At 38.6% G+C, this 17,854-nt stretch overlaps 1 protein-coding gene across 1 annotated transcript in view; it reads right to left on the bottom strand.

Moving 5' to 3' along the window:
• Positions 1 to 17,312, bottom strand: part of LOC128736022 (uncharacterized) — a 42,530-nt gene extending 25,218 nt beyond the window's left edge. The window contains exons 1-2 of the mRNA XM_053830507.1: positions 17,177 to 17,312; positions 16,269 to 17,065 (exon numbers count right to left, since the gene is read on the bottom strand). Of these exons, the coding sequence (XP_053686482.1) occupies positions 16,269 to 17,065; positions 17,177 to 17,306 (927 nt within the window). The 5' untranslated portion in view covers positions 17,307 to 17,312. The remainder of the gene's footprint in view (positions 1 to 16,268; positions 17,066 to 17,176) is intronic.
• Between the last annotated feature and the right edge of the window lie 542 nt (positions 17,313 to 17,854).

The raw sequence follows: 17,854 nt of genomic DNA, 5'->3' as shown, positions 1-17,854 counted from the left end.
CACAAAGTGCAAGTAGACGTGATATATACTGATTTAGAAGCTGCCTTCGATCGCATCAACCATCGCATATTGCTTGATACAATATTACGACTAGGTTTTTCGCAACAGTTTGTTACATGGTTACGCTCGTATTTGTGCGATAGATTTTTACAAGTGAAACTTGGCTCAAAGGTATCGTCACCGTTCACGAATCAATCTGGTGTCGCACAAGGCAGTAACTTAGGACCACTTTTATTAATTGTATTCTTTAACGACGCTGGCTCTGCCCTTGAAACACGATGCAGACTGGTTTATGCTGATGATTTTAAAATGTACTTGACGATTCGTTGCATCGAGGTTTGTTATCGCCTTCAACTTCTCTTGGACACATTTGTAAATTGGTGCAAAGTGAATAACATGACTATCGACGTTTCTAAATGCGAGGTCATGACGTTTCACCGAATCAAATCGCCTATAGTTTTCGACTACAAAATTGACGAGGGGGTTTGAGCATGTGAATGACCTTGGTGTGATTCTCGATCCGAAACTAACTTTCAATCGTCACCGTACAACGATGATCTCAAAAGCGACTCGTCAGTTGGGATTTATTACAAAAATTGAAAAAGATTTTAAAGACCCACACTGACTTAAAGCCCTGTATTGCACCTTAGTTCGTCCCCTTCTCGACAATGCGTGCCTAATTTGGACTCTACATAAACTATATTGGAACCTTCGAATTGAACGAGTGCAAAGGAGGCTCATAAGATTGGCCCTGCGTAGTTTGCCTTGGCGTGACCCGGAAAATCTACCTCCATATCCGGACCGCTGTCGCTTGCTTGGTCTAGATACCTTAGAACGTCTTCGCAACATCCAACAAGCTTTATTTGTGGCAAAACTGTTACACGGCGAGATCGACTCGCCGCAATTACTATCGCTGGTGAATTTTCGCGCAGTACAGAGGACTCTGCGACCATCCTCATTGCTGACCAACCGCTTTCATCACACTGAATTTGACCGCAATGAACTGATTGCATCGTGTACTAGAACGTTTAGTCGTGTTGAACAATATTTCGAATTTGGTTATCCTTTGCCTAAATTAAAGCGAATGATTACAAGTTCTAGGTTATTATAGCGCAGTTCATTAAGACTGACATGTCAGATGAATTGTAAAATAAAGAAAATAAGAGAAAATTTAATGTTGATAATATACTTTAATACGTGAACTATTGATATATTTAATCATTTATTTATTAACTTTGTGTATTGTGGCTTTCAACCAGTGGTTGGTTCGCCTCAAACTACTGATATATTAGCTACATCTAGAAAATGAAGTCATAAAAATTTACAAAGACTTTCTATTTGAGACGCATTAAAAAATTGCAATGATCGTAAGGCAGAATGTAAAACCATAGGTTTCCCTGTGCGTACAACTAAATCTAATCGTAAATGAAGCTCGATCCCACGAGCTTCAATGGGAATAGCAGCAAAAACAGCAAGAAAAGAATAAGACGCTACGATGCCAACGATGAAGAGTAGAATTGAATAACAAAGCGTCATAATTAATTGATTCGGTGTCAAACAATAATTGTACTTCGATTGCCCAATCGTGCGAGGTCAGATCAACACATGTCGTAGGGAAACCTTCATCGTGACAATGCAGCTCACATCGGCACCAATAGCGAGCCTATCTGCTGACAGATCGCTGTAGTAGGATTTCGCTGCTTGCACAGCTCTCGCAAGGTAACATCGTGAATGATTGTGTCAAAAGCTATTTCTTCTCTGATGGGTTAAGTCGTTTTTCTATCGTTGACCCCCTGATGGAACCCGTAGTTTTGCTGACTATAAGGAAATGATTAGATCCGTTGGACGATTAGTGCCAGCAGGAACCACCGCAGTGACTCCTCCATTCACAGCAGCAAATCAAAAATAGTGATGAAGTCTCGAACACGGATGAAAGAAAGCAGCTTCGCTAGAATTGGATCTCAAATATAAACTAGCATAAAAATCATGGTAACAATTATGAAAATTCAATTTATCTAGCATGAGTATGCAATTTTCAAGACGTATAGGGCAAACAACTTCCAACCGCCAAATTCAAATGCAAATGATAAATGGATTTTAAATAATTCCGGTTATGAAACATGTCTTTTGCCTACAAATTGTTATGTGATTGATAATGTAGAATAGAAAGCGATTCAAAAGTTGCTCCTTGGTCCGTAGAGAACAATGAAATGATGTTATCAAATAATTAAACTCTTGAAAAATTATTAATTACAACGAGGATTGGTGTTACGATTAACGTATCTGATCAGCAGTGATTGATAGCCAGCTGGGGGGTCATCTTAAACTCAATCCGGTAGGTCTCGGAATAATTTTTGCATTTTGTTCAAAACATTGTACACCTCGTCTACGATTTACTACAGGAAGTGAATGTAACCTAAATAATCGTGAATCGATAAATGGCAGTGTCATTCGTAGATAGCTAGCTTAAACTGTTTGAGTGAACAGTTTGTGGAACCCACAGTGTGTTCTGGCTAATAATTTATAGTTTTGACAGGTTATTTATTTTGTGCCTCGGTCAGGAATGGGATGGTTCTACTCTATGGACCACCGCTTTAAAACCCAATTCGCTTTGGCCAGAGTGGAATTATTGCAAAGTCACCTTCGAAATAACAATATGTCAAAATACCATTTTCTCACCAGGGGATAGACTTTTCATTTCCAATAAAATGTTATGGTCATGTTGACGGTTTTACCGCCAGTATGAATTTTTAACACAGTTATGGTGTGCATAACTTAAATCGGGCGGGGAAGGTTTGGACTGTTCTCTTTGACAGATAATGTCATTAAATTATTGAATTTTACTCCGTACCTAATCGTGTGCAAACCATAAATTAAGACGTTAAAAAAACACTTCTGCATATTGAAGCGCTTATTTTTGTGCAATTTAATTTAAAGCTTTTTAAATTAAAGCTGATGAGAAATAATCTAACTTGTTTCAACGGTTTTTTTTTTTCTGTAGTTCATGTATCCATTTCAATAAAGTAACTCCAGCTATGTTAATTCCACACAATACAAAATCATCTAAATTTTGTAGTTTGGCGAAAACCCCAAATACCCGAATGACAAAGAATTACTTATTGTCAAAAACTGATAATCAATCTAAATACTGTAAAATGTTATAATAACCTTATCTATAAAAGAGAGAATTAGCAATAGGTTTAATAACCGAGTTTTACTGGAAACAGATTTTTCAATTTATTTGATTAAAAGTGATCCTTATAAACAAACCGCTTTATACGGCGGCGTGCGCTTCTTCAACTTTCAGTTTATCGCCGTCAATAGTCACCGTCCGTGGGAGGCAAACATTGCTTTCTCTGGAGCCTCTTTTTGCCATATATTTGTTTTTCGACGCATTAATTTGTAGCCCTATGCCTCTAGCCTCCGTTTTTAGTCTGGCGTAGATTTCCTCGGCCGCCCCAAGGTTTCAAGTAATGATGTCGAAGTCGTCTGCGAAGGTTAGAAGTTGGCTAATCTTGCCTCTACGCGATTCGAAAGAACTCGAGAGTGCCCCGAAACGCGCACGTAGCACATCGTAGTCAGTTTGTCCGGGAAACCGTACTCGTGCATTTTCTGCCATAGCTAATCGCGCTCAACTGTATCGTATGCTGCCCTGAAATCTGAGAAAATATGACGCATGGGCACGTTGTACTCCCGACATTTCTAGAGGATTTGAAGGAGAATAAAAATTTGATCCGTAATAGCACGGGCCCCATAAAGCCCGCCTGATACTGCCCTACAAATTCTCTTGCTATTGGGGATAGACGACGTAACAAAATCTGGGAGACCACCTTGTAGGCGTCGTTGACCAGCGCGATGCCGCGGTAATTACAGCAATCTAGTACTTTTTGTAGATAAGACAGACCACACCTTCCATCCACTCCTCCGGTAGTTTTTTCTCCTACCAAATCCTTGCCCAGTGAAGTGCCGTTGCTAGCGGTTCTTGGTCATTTTTATAGAGTTCTGTCGGGAACCAGTCCTTTCCGGTAGCTCTATTATTCTTTAGCTGACCGATTTCTCGCCGGATCTCTTCGAGATCGGGAGCCGACACGCTGCTATCGTTTGTAGGCACTCCTAGGTTAAGTTCCGTTGCGTCTCCTTCTGTTATATCGCCGTTGAGATGCTCATCGACGAACTGCTTCCACTTGTCGACCATCTCGCGCTCGTGTGTGATTGGGGATCTAATGCCGCACCCCGTAAGGAGCGTACGTTGGTGATGTTCGAGAAATAGCGGTCCTCGATGAGAATATGATCGATTTGGTTCGAGGTTCGTTGGTCAGGTGATCTCTAGGTGACTTTGTGGATATCTTTGGGAAAGAAAGTGCTTCTGATCACCAAGCCTCGGGAAGCTGCAAGCTGATGCATCGCTGGCCGTTATCGTTCGTGTCGGTGTGCAGGCTATGTGGCCCGGTCACCGATCTATACATTGCTTCCCCGCCGACCTGGACGTTCATATCCCCGATGACGATCTTGATGTCCTGTGATGAACAGCTGTTGTACGTTGCCTCCAGCTGCGCATAGAATACTTGGGATTGGGTCTACCTTCGTGTGGACAATACGACGACGGCGTAGTTGAAGAAACGGCCTTTTATCCTCAACATACAGATCCTCTCGTTGACCGCTTTCCAGTTCATTACGTCTGGGAGAAAAGTAGGATTCGAGTCCGGTTATAATTGGCTCCCATTATAGCTGGAGATACAATAAACACCTATGTTTCATTTCTTTCTTCTACCACTTCCTTCATGTCTAGGAAAAACTATCGCTATAAAAATTAATATATCTGACTTCATTAATAAGTCAAGACAAAAACAACCCTATTAGCACAGTTGTTATAAACTAGTTGTGGCAACCGATTTATAACTAATTTCAATCATAAATTAGTTTTTGCAACCATAACCCTTTAAGCCCGAGCCCACACAATTGTGTGGGTGAGACATGACTACTTTTAAAAAATTTTCCTTCCCTCGTACTTTTACATATATGGTACCAATCTCTTGTGTAAACATCGTAACTCGTAGAAAAAATAGAAACTAGCTGAAAAGAATTTTTCTTTTGTGCTTGGATTAATTATTGTCTAGTCTTCAAAATCTTGTGAAAACAGCAAAAAGTTTTATCTGTCGTATTTTCTTATTGGAACCGTATTTCGAAATTGCTTAGATAAAAAATTATTGGTAATAAGTATTTCTAATTGATGTAATTAAAAATTTACGCGAAATAACTTTTACAACTTACTTATGCATACTTATGCATGATTTTCATACCTACACAATTGTGTAGGTTCGGCCTTATTGTATACCTAGTTTTACTTTTACGTTCCCGCCGGGACTTCAAAAATTAGTGTACTTGCCGTTACACTTTTGGCTCTATCTTTATTATTTTTTGATCGATTTTTTACAACTTGTCTTCAAAGAACCACCTTAGATTGACCTTCAATGAAAAAATATATTAGCAAATTTTGGATCCATTTTCCCAGAGATTCCAGATCTCCGCAGTGGGATTATTTTTTCACGTCATAAGTAACAGATGAAATAAAACGAAATCTGCTACTGCCATCTCATTTTGAGTCAGTAAGAATGAATACATTATATTGTAGAGCATTCGTTCATGCTCCACACTACGGAACTTCCGTTTAGAGTACTACCGGAACCTAAAACTGGTCATTTATAAATTGCAAAATAATAAAAAAGTGTGGTAAATGATGTATTCTACTACGGGATTTTCTAAGACAAATTCTTGGATCAACATTTGAATGTTTTTAAGCCAATCTGGATGTTCCGGTATATCTGTTGTATTAATGTTAGTAAAAACTTAACTTGCAAAAAGTTGCGTATATTTCCATAGCTACGCAACGACCGTTCCGCTGCTTCAGAAGTCTCGAAGTCTATGAGCCTCGAAGCGATGATCTCGCTCTAAACTAAACGGGGTCAACCCTATTCAATTCTGTGGACTTCTTTACACAAAATAATTAGGTTTTTATGTTTTGTTTTTTCAAAGCCTGGCTTGGTATAGTTCAAAACGGGTAAAAAATGTTAAAAATAGGGGAAAATGGGCAAAATGGGGCACTTACCGATGACAAACAGGAAAGTGGTGGGTACCATGCGATTCTCCGGAAAATTTTTACATAAGATCACCTACATTTTATCAGCCTGCAGGCCATATCTTAATTGCGTCCGTTTTTTTGGCTCGTTTTTGTCCATAGTGCAATGGTATAAGATAAGGCCGAACCCACACAATTGTGTAGATTGCTAAATTTAGCAAACATTTATTGCAATGTGTAGAAAACACTGGTTTTGGTATCTCAAGAGATAAAATTTTTTTTATATTGATCCAAAAATCAAAAATATCGTAACTAAAATCCGCCGTGCTTAAAGGGACAAGTGCGAAAAGTGTGCTGCTTGGGAAGAGAATAATCGAACACTGTAGTGCTTTTAGGTTTAAAAAAAGTTAGGAAACGTATATTTCTGATGGCAAAGTAGAATTATGCCCGCCGAAAAGTCGTAATTTTGATGATCCCAATACTACTTTTCAGAGATTCTCGACGTCAGAACCTATCCGGGCGCTAACATTGATTCGGTTCACTACCTAGTGATGGTAAGGGTACGTGAAAAACTATCTGTAGTGAACAACATACGATACCGGCGCCCGCCCAGTGTTGAAAAATTCATAGCAGCAAAAAACTCAATGAAATTTCAAGCACAAAAAATTTCAACTTTGATCAGAAGCGTCGAACTCACATATGAATTTCTCTCCCTATTATATGCGATGTCTCTGTTGCTATGCGATGTGAACCAAATTCAGCTGTGAGCATTTTGCTTACTTCTTCCACAGCTGGCATTTCATACAATGAACCAGAGAGCGAAAGAGAATTAACCGGCAGAGAAAACATCAGTTGCGAAAAAAGTTAGCACACATTCATGAATGAAGATGGCAAACAAATTGGCAGAATTTACATTTTTCGTTGGCGGGAATCGACATTTTCTTAACTAGAAAGTAAAAAGCCCAATAAGAATTAGATAAACATGTAGTTTAAATGTGTGTTTTAGTTTAACTTTACGATTTATTTAGAGATTCATTCTCTTACGCTCAGTCACAGTTACTTATCGCACGAGAGAATGCCTATGCTGTTCAACAACGAATTTGTATGTATAGGTGTATAGCTCCGGGTAGCAGTTGAAGCAAAGCAGAATATGATCAAGTGGGAAGAAATATGTGTGAGTTTTGTGCTTCTTGCTATGGAAACAGAAAAACTCACGCGTGAGTTTTTTCTGCATAGGATCAAGTTGATATGATTCACAGTTGATTTTGATTTTTGACGAGTTTTGAGATTTCGAGTTTTTAACATCACTGCGCCCGCCACAGTATAATCTAGCGTGACTGAAGCAACCGGAGGTCGCCGAAAACTACGCGTTATCTCTCGAAACTGCGCTGCCGGAAGAGGGTAAGCTGGATGAAGCCTCTCTTGAGGACTGTTGGAATGCCGTGGAAACAGCCATTAACAGCGTAGCGGAGAACGTCGTAGGCCGTGTGGCACCGAATCGACGTAACGAATGGTTTGACGAGGAATGCCAGCAGATATTGGCTGAGAAGAACGCAGCGCGAGTACAAATGCTGCGTAGTGCCACCTGTCAGAATGTGGAGCGATACAAACAGAAGCGGAGGCAGCAAACCTGACTCTTCAAGGAGAAGGAGCAGACCACGAGGAGAAGGAGTGCGAAGAATTCGAACAGCTGTACCGCTTTCACGATACATGAAAGTTCCATCAGAGACTCAACGGATCTCGCAAAGGCTTTGTGCCGCCCCGAGCAAGAGCGGACAGCGAAATAATCTCAAAATGTGTAATTGGAAATCGAATAACTCATATCAAATTTTGGTCTTGTTTTGCCTGACATAGTTGGTAAGATAACAAAAAATATAAAATCAAAATTTTACTCCTTTAAGGCCAAAAGAATAATTACTTGTGTTATTTGAATAACAAAGCAATAACATGATTGTATTCAGAGTTTAGAACAACATATTTTAGTATTATTAAGGTATTGAATAACAAATGCAGTAGTATATGAGATATTAAAAAATCATTTTAAAAAATATTTATAATCTAAAATCTCTTTAATCAATAAAAAAAAAAATTATGAAATATACCGAATGTCGTTTTAAGGCCAAAATAAGACATGATAACAAAATCAGTTATTAAACTCATCTTACAACCACTGTTTTAAATATCTACTCAATAACAAAATGTGTTATCAATGTATCTCCATATCTATTCAATAACAAAATATAGCATTATAACACAGTTTGATATTGTTTTTATATTGTTTTGCTCTTCGCTGCTGCTCGGGGCGGGCTAAAATGTGCAGAGATAAAAATGGAGGTATTCTGACTGACGACCGTGCGGTGATCGAAAGGTGGAAGCAGCAGTACGATGAACACCTGAATGGCGTGCAGGCAGAAGACCATGATAGCGGAGGAAGTGACCACATTGGAGTAGCAAGCAACGAAGATGTGCCACCACCATTTATAAGGGAAGTTAAAGTAGTCATCCGCCGGTTGAAGAACAACAAAGCAGTGGGAAGGGATGGCAGTGGAGCGGAACTTATTAAAATGGGCCCGAACAAGTTGGCCGGCTGTCTGCATTAATCAGTTGATCATCAGTCAAGATTTGAGATACGAAACGACTACCGGAGGAGTGGAAAACGGGGTTATCTGCCCTGTCTACAAGAAAGGTGATAAGCTGGATTGTGAGAACTACCGAGCAATCACTATCCTGAATGCCGCTTACAAAGTGCTGTCCCAAGCCATCTTTCATCGACTATCGCCAATAGCCAATATATTTGTAGGAAGTTACCAGGCCGGCTTCATGGGGGGTCTTCACGCTGCGGCAGATCCTCCAGAAGTGCCGCGAATTCCGAGTCCCCATGCACCACCTGTTCATCGATTTCAAAGTTGCATATGATAGCGTAAACCGACAAGAGCTATGGAAAATTTTGGACGAAAACGGCTTTCCGGGTAAGCTTACCAGATTTATCATGGCTACGATTGATGGGATCCAGTGCTGTGTGAGAATCTCGGGTGGATTGTCGGACCCATTCGAATCTCGCAGGAGACTTCGACAAGGAGATGGTCTTTCCTGCCTGCTATTCAACATTTCGCTTGAAGGTGTTGTAAGACGAGCGGCGATCGAAATGCGGGGCACGATTTTCAATTTGTTTATTTGTTTATTTTTAATAATTCCATCCGACTCAAGGTCTTAAGGCCAAAAGAATAATTACTTGTGTTATTTGAATAACAAAGCAATAACATGATTGTATTCAGAGTTTAGAACAACATATTTTAGTATTATTAAGGTATTGATATGAATAAATCCTGTCAATTTTTCTGCTTTGTTGACGACGTGGATGCTGTCGGCAGAACATTTGAGGCGGTGGAAGATCAGTATACCAGACTAAAACGCGAAGCAGAGAAGATTGGATGGAAGATAAATACGTCTAAAACGAAGTATATGCTGGTAAAACATCTAGCCCTGTTCCTCGTCTATCCTCAATACGCCGACTCGTAGTGAGTCGAAGGACGAGATGACTCCAACTCTGAAGGGTGAGCTGAATTTATGGGAGAGCCGAACAGTCATGGCCAATTGGATGGCCGTACAATCGCTCAAACAATCTAACATAGAGGGTTAGTATTAAGTATTACGTTAAGTTAATACGTTGAGTATTAAGGTACTCAAAAGTTGCTGAATCTCAATAAGAGAGATATCAGCACGCCTACCGGTCTTGTGACAGGACATTGTCCGAGTAAATATCATGTTCGGAATCTTAGTTTCGTACAAGAATATTTAACCATGGAATACTTACTCTGCAATTGCGGAGCACAAATAGCACGCAGACTCCAATATCTCAAAAAGGGGAGATATGGTCTGCGTCGTCGATCAGGGTAACAAGGTTCAAAACCAAGTCACCTCTGATTGGCACCTGCCTCGTTTCAGCTACCAGCCTATCACTTCCTTAATAAGTAATAGGTCAGCTTGAAGCGTACAGAAAAAGTAATAAACGTGGCATACCGCAATAGTTCAAAATAATGGACACAGTGGTAAGGGTACCCAACAGAAGAAGAGACGGGCACGAAACGTGGACACTGCTAGAAGAGGACCTACGGGCACTCGAAGTTTTTGAACGGCGGGTGCTAAGAACCATCTTTGGCGAAGTGCAAAAGAAGAGTATGGAGGCAAAAAATGAACCACGAGCTCGCGCGTCTCTACATACGGCGAACCAAGTATTTAGAAAGTGGTTAAAGCTGGACGGATATGTTGGGCAGGACATGTTGCTAAAACGCCGGACAACTATCTTGCAAAAATGGTTTTCGCACCAAATCCGGTAGGAATAAGACGAAGAGGGGTACAGTGAGCGAGGTGGCAAGACCAGGTGGAGCGAGATCTGGCGAGCACTGGGTGCCCGCGGAACTGGGGACCAGCTGCCATGAACCGAAATAGATGGAGAAATTATACTGCGCATGCCTTGTCGTAAGACGTTATGCCAAGTAAGTAAGTAAGTAAGTAATACTATTTATGATAAATTTATCGAAAAAAAATTATTTTTGTGTCCGTTGCATGACTTACGTTCACTGCGCTGCAAGAATTCTAAAAACGCAAAGAAGTTAACATACGTATTGAGTTAGTAAATTCCTGCCTTCTTCGATGTTTAACAAATTGATTATTGGCGCCCCGATTGCTCATGATCTTGCGGAAATATTTTTTAGATCAAACGACAGAAGCCAACGAAACCAATAACACGACGATGATGACATTAATTGAGAGTCATTTGGAAGGATGCGTGATTTCCATGTTTCTTGATATTTTTAATGCTTTCTGATTGCTGTATTTAGATGATGCGCTCCTTAAGCCTTTTACTAAAAGATTATTTTTATTTCGTTCATATTGAGAAAATGTAATTGGATCATAAGTCACGGTGTCTTCTACAAAAATTTAAATGCACCCGTAACTAACTTAAGGGTAACTTTTTATAGGTCGTTTTACAAGCTTTTATTTCCGACAGTACATTCGTAATTCAGCGTAAGGGAACACATGCAATATTTGGCCGCCAAGTTACTGTCTATGGAGACCGCCATCGGTCGATGAATACGAGATTTTTTATCTCACAACAAACACAAAAAAAGACAAAAATAAGTATTGGGTCTAGACGATATGTGGTTTCTACAAGGTGGCACTACTTGCCACATAGTAGGCAAATCAATGGACCAATTTAGAGGCGTCTTTGGGATTTGAGACTTCTACAATACTTTTTGTGGGGTTGCGGAAAGTCAGATAGACCAGCAATACTAGAGACCTTGGAAGGTTATATTGCATGAGTCATTGGTCATTGGATACCAGCCAAAATGATTGAAAAAAGTGAGCAGTTTTGACCATTCACATGAACCATATTAATACGTGATTTGTACAATAATACGAATAAAAATTGAATGCAATTCTATAGAAATGATTGTGTTTTGACTGTTTCTAAATATGGGTGACACTATCGTAGTTTATAAAATTAAACATATATATTCGATAAATTTATAAACTTTCGGTTAATACATAAGCTGAAATCTAAGATAAACACAGATACTTTGAAAATACTTACTCGAAAATTTGAAAATACTCTCGTGTTTACCATCATTATATTATATGTATAGAGAAACCAATTAGGATAAAGAAAACTAAATTTAAAAATTCGCAGATATTTTTTGCGCGAAGTCTATGGCATAATTAAAATAACTGCTTGTTATTTCACTGAATGTTTATTTTTGTTTTGTATCAGTTACTCGCAGTATCCTCTTTTTCCTTAGTTACTTGCGATGAAACGCAGTTTCATTCAAACGTTTGTATATTATCAACTGTTTTAAAGGAATCTTGCGAATTGGGAATATTATGTATTTGAATATTTAGATCAGCTTTCTATAGATAGGAAGTCCGGTTGAAAAGTCTGAAGAAATTCCAGATGTATAAGGGAGGGTTTGTTGCACAGTTGTATAAGCGTACAATAATTTTTGTGCACCACAGTTGAGATCATGCCCTGCAGATAAATTATCAACTGTTCTTCTCTACAGTGTACATCATATACACTATGGAAAGACTTCTATGTACGACTCGCAAATTGGACATCAACTTGGTAGCGTTTACAACCGCAATTAGTTAATGGAATACAAAATAATTTGTAATTGATGTAATTGCTTCCGGGAGGTATGCGATTATATTACTTACCCAGAGAGCCATTGTTTGGTTTGGTTTGTATCATACCAGTCTGCACAACCGTTAATTAAAAGCACAACAGGGATGTATCTATATAGAATTAACGTAAAATTTATCTGCGACTAGCTTAGCAGCCTATAGAGTTCAAGTATGTCAATAAATGTTATAGCAAGTGGAGAACTATAAGGTACAAAAATCAAGAAGACATTCTTATTTGTTCACTGGAGTAATATTCCATCGCATATTCGAATATCGATGGGGAGTCACTGTAAGAGTCAGTAGAATCATAGCACTATCCCTGCAACTGTTCTGTACTATACTAGCACGGTATTCAGTCTGTCGAATAACAATAAATATCATATATGAAATGAAAATCTATACCTATAAAGAAGGATTTCTGTCTGTCTGTCCGTATGTTCCTTATAGAATCGAAAACTACTGAACCAATCGGCATGAAAATATGCATGTAGAGGTTTTTTGGGGCCAGGAAAGGTTTTAGTGATGGTTAGAAACCCCTCCCCCCACTAAGAGGGGGGGCTCCCATACAAATGAAACACAAATTTCTGCATAACTCGACAACTAATCAAGCAAACAGAACAAAATTTGGCATGTGGGTGTTTTCGGTGACAAGAATTTATTCTATGGTAAATTGAGACCCCTCCCCTCTTTATAAGGGGAATTATAACTCCTCTCCTCTTTAAAAGGGGGGGGCTTCCATACAAATTTCCTCATAACTCGAGAACTAATCGAGCAAATGGAACAAAATTTGGCATGTGAAAGTTTTCGAGGGCAAGAATATTTTCTATGGTGAATAAGGACCCCTCCCCACTTTAAGAGGGGGGGCTCCTATACAAACTAAATACAAATTTCCTCATAACTCGAGAACTAATCAAGCAAATGGAACAAAATTTGGCACGTGGGTGTTTTTGGAGACAAAATTTTTTTCTATGATGAATTGGGACCCCTCCCCACTTTAGGAAGGGGGGCTCCTATACAAATGAAATGCAAATTTCCTCATAACTCGAGAATTAATCAAGCAAATGGAACCAAATTTGGCATGTGAAAGTTTTCTAGGGCATGAATATTTTCTATGGTGAATTAGATCCCCTCCCAACTTTAAGAGGAGGGGCTCCTATACAAACGAAATACAAATTTCCTCATAACTCGAGAACTAATCAAGCAAATGGAACCAAATTTGGCACGTGGGTGTTTTTGGAGACAAAAATTTTTTCTATGATGAATTGGGACCCCTACCCACTTTAGGAGGGGGGGCTCCTATACAAATTAAAAACAAATTTCCTCATAACTCGAGAACTAATCAAGCAAATGGAATCAAATTTGACATGTAAGTGGTTTTGGACGCAAGATTTTTTCTATGGTGAATTGAGACCCCTCTCTTCTTTAGAAAGCGAGTTATGGCCCATCTCCCCTTTAAGAGGGTGGGCTTCCATACAAATGAAATGTAAATTTCCTCTTATCTCGAGAACTAATCAATCGAATGGAACCAAATTTGGCATGTGGGAGTTTTAGATGGCAGAAATTTTTTCTATGGTGAATTACGACCCCTTCTCCTTTTGAGAGGGAAGCTCCCATACAAATGAAATTCAAATTTCCTTATAACTTGAGAACTAATCAAGCAAATGGAACCAAATTTGGCATGTGGGAGATTTTGGAGTCTTGAATTTATTTTACGATAGTTAGAGACCTCTCATCCCTGTGGTAGGGGGATATAGACTCTCATACAAATAAAACAGAAATTTTTGCGAAACTCAAAAACTAATCGAACTCGAGAAATTCGAGACTCTTCCATAAAACATTAGTCAATACAAGACCACAAAAACTATCTATAGTAACACTAGATCATTCAGGACGAGACGGTCGCGAGTGTTGCCGGTGACCCGCCGTCGGAAGCGCCGCCCACTGGGGGGCTTGCAAAACTCGAGATTGTGACAAAGATCATCCGAGATTCATGATTTATGTACAACACAGGTTAATTTGTGGCAATACGAAGTTTGTCGGGTCAGCTAGTATCATATATATTAGACATGGATAATTTTGCGAATCTTGAATCAAATTGTTATAACAACTAAGCTATTAACTGCAGTTAATTTCAACATAATTATAGGATTGATAACAAACTCTGCGGATAGCACATAATACACGGTACAGAATGTCAAGAACATACGCTTTTTGATTTCGTCGGGCTTCTTTAAAATGGCCACACAAGTGTTGAAGTGTCATTTGATGGATGTTGCCCGAGATTCAACAAACATTTTTAGATTCAAAAATAGATGCTCCGATTCAAACTGTCTGACAAAAAACAACAACCTTAAAATGAACAATTTTTCAACGCGGGATTCGAGGCAAGAGGAGAACGTTGAGGATCACAAAATCTTGAAGGGAAAGCAAAAGTGGAAACTGAGTTGTAACATGAAGCGTAGCAAAGTTGTAACAAATGACATAATTTCCTTCGACCATTGACAGACTCGTGTCAATTGTTGTTTATTTTTGGTGGCACTCCAACACTGAAATAGGGCTATATTTCATGGGATTCTGTCACGAAATAGTTGAAGTTATAAGCAAACGCATGTGGCTGAGTCGATGATCCTCGAAAGGCATTCTATTAGTGAGATCAATAACGTTCCAGCTGTTAGGGAGGACATTTTTAATTTATGCATTTGAAAACTGACGTATTGGTACGAAATTGACCAACAATTAAGCTGCTGTGTAGCTGCTCATGTAGGAATGAGTGCAAATATTGCCAACTATTTAATGATGCTTGAAAATAAAATGCAACATAATCGGCTATGTAGGTCACGGTTTGGATCATTTTTTAACCAGTAAGGCTATTAAAACGAGATCATTAGTTTGATCAGAACCCGTTTTATGTAAATAATACATTTAGGAGCATTTAGAACACATCCGTGTAATTTAATGCGGGTATATCAAAAAGTTGTAGCCAGAAAAAAAAAAATGGTTTGAAACACAAAATTTGGAAATACCTAATATTTTTAATAAAAATGATGTTTAGATCTACGGAAATTTTTTTCAACCCTCAATTGATCAACCAAAAAATCAACGCAATCTGATCAACCGGGTAAAGATGAGCAATTCCATAATAAAAAATGCTTCAATTTTGTTCAAACCGTACTCGTTTTTTTTTTGAAATCTAAGACCTGTATTTTTTATTGGGCACTTAGGGGTTTCTCTTTTGACTTAGGTTTTATATATTGTCACTCACGGATCCCTGTACTGAACGAGTTTTCGGATAAAAAGGTTAACGACCGTATTTCAAAGTTCAATCAACTTAAATCGGATTTTGAGCTGATCAGCTCATTCATGATCATTTACAATTCTTTTGCGTGTAGTCGATGCAGTATTTGAATTTGCTGTTGCATCTATCGAATGGGCATAACTATTACTAATCCGTTTACTCGTACATAATAAATCATAATCCTGCTATGAGCCCTTTTTTATATTCATAGTTTTTTAATCACTTGATCGATTTTAATAATTTTGTTGACAAATGAAAGGTATGTTAACGAGCTTTTAAACTATAACCTGTTTTAATTAATATTTTTTTTTATGTTAAGTATTGAACTTTTGCATACATTCAAAATCATTGCGTTTTGTAGTTTTCATGGTGTGATCCCAGTTTTTACATTTTTTTTCTGAAAGTACGAATTTTACATATATTATCAAAAATTTAGAAACGTTTGTTTTTTTGTTTTCGAGGTACAATTTTTCAAAACAATAGTGTCGATTATTTTTAGGACCACCCTAACTTACAAGGGGTTATCCTAAGTGTAAAATAAAAAATGGGAATCTAAACTTTTGAGAAACGCGTACAGGTGCGTTTGATCATATGAGAGTTGCTAGGATTTTGATTTAAACAGCTGTTTTAGGGATTCAACATAAAAATTGGATAGTAGGTAAAGGGATAAACCGATTTGATATGTTTGTCGTCGTATATGTTAGAGTTACTTACTTTTTCCGGTTTCTTTTTACCAATAGGGGATGGAATTTTCGCTTCTTCTTCTGATGCAAACCGATTGAATTTCATCATTTTTTCTTTAACACTCAACTTGTTACCTTCTTGCTGTTCAACATTGCTAACGTTTTTGTCTTCGCTCCCACCATCCAAATCACGGCCAACATTATGATTTTCTTTATTGATATCCTGAACCACTTCAAGTGAAACACTTCTAACCGTTTCTACGTTTTTTTCTTCGACGACACCCTGCTTAGGACCAATCTGATCAACGCTATTTCGCTTACGAGGCGGAACAGCTGGAGCCGGTTCTTCCTGTGTATCAAATTGATAGAGCTCTACACTTGGTTTACGTGACACTTCTGAAAACTTTCGTGAATCACTACTCTCACTTCGCAACAACCCCGAACCGATTTTACGCGAATCAACAGAGTACATTAACTCACTTCCGAAACTGTATTCCGAGCCGCTGCGGCCAACATCGGCACTGTTTTTACGTGATGAAGCAACACTTTCATGTGGACTTCCTTGATAGGAGTAAGTATTGTTCAGATCAGAAATTTCAGGAGGAGGACGATACGGTGGTGGTTGTTTAAACGGAGAACTTTCACTGTCCGATGCTACTATGGTCAAAGAACGGGATCCTGGACTCATCGGATAACTAACATTCACAGCATCTTCTGTAGGGCACTCTTGTACATATCTTTTTCGTAAGATCAAAAATTTCTCGTTGCCTTCATTTTTGATCGATGCCAAAGTGTTGACATAAGTTTTGAAAAGTTTTCTCGCATCTTCTGCAATGAAGAAACAATGTTTTGGATTAAAATAAAGCGTATTAAAATGTATCAAGAGGGCAGTGAATCAACAAGTAGCAGCGCAATTATTCACTATTCAGTTTAGCTTACCTTGCGTCTCTTTATTGGTCAGGAAAGAACGAAAATGCTTTACCAAAGCATGGTTAGTCACTTTACAATTGTTTTTCAACATAAAATTGCGAATTTCAGCTAAAGAAAGCTCTTGCGGTGCCGAATCCATGTTTATTAAAATGAAAACTCAACTCAAAACAATAACAACGCAGCAGAAACTCTGTGACTGCAGTGCAAAGCGACCGGATGATTTTGACGTTTCCTTTCGCTGTGTACGTTTCAGGCGCTTCGTAATACAGCACAGGGTGCCTCTTCAAGAGCAACTGCGCTGGCTGGAATGTGTTGGCAGCGGTACGAGAACGAGCAATTTCGTGCTTGCAGCGGCTTCCCACATGTGCTCTGGCGTTGCTGGCGCGTGTAAAAAGAACGATTTTTTTAAATTGTGTAAATTTTTTAACTTTTAATTTTTCCGTAATATATCCTGTAAATTTAAAAAAGAATAATATAAAATTAACCATACAAATGATTTTAAATGTGGTTCGGCTAGTGGTAATATTTCACCGAGTTTTCGACTATTCATATATTCAGTTTTGTTTAAACATGCTGAATGCAGCTGAATGCCGAAAACCTTCAGTATTTTAGTACTCATATATATAGTTTTATCCAGATATGTTGAAGTAGGTTATTACACCGTAATCAATCTCCCCATTAACAATG

The sequence above is a fragment of the Sabethes cyaneus genome, chromosome 2 (genome assembly GCF_943734655.1).
Source record: "Sabethes cyaneus chromosome 2, idSabCyanKW18_F2, whole genome shotgun sequence".
Lineage (NCBI taxonomy): Eukaryota > Metazoa > Arthropoda > Insecta > Diptera > Culicidae > Sabethes > Sabethes cyaneus.
This window is presented reverse-complemented; position numbering and strand designations above follow the sequence as displayed.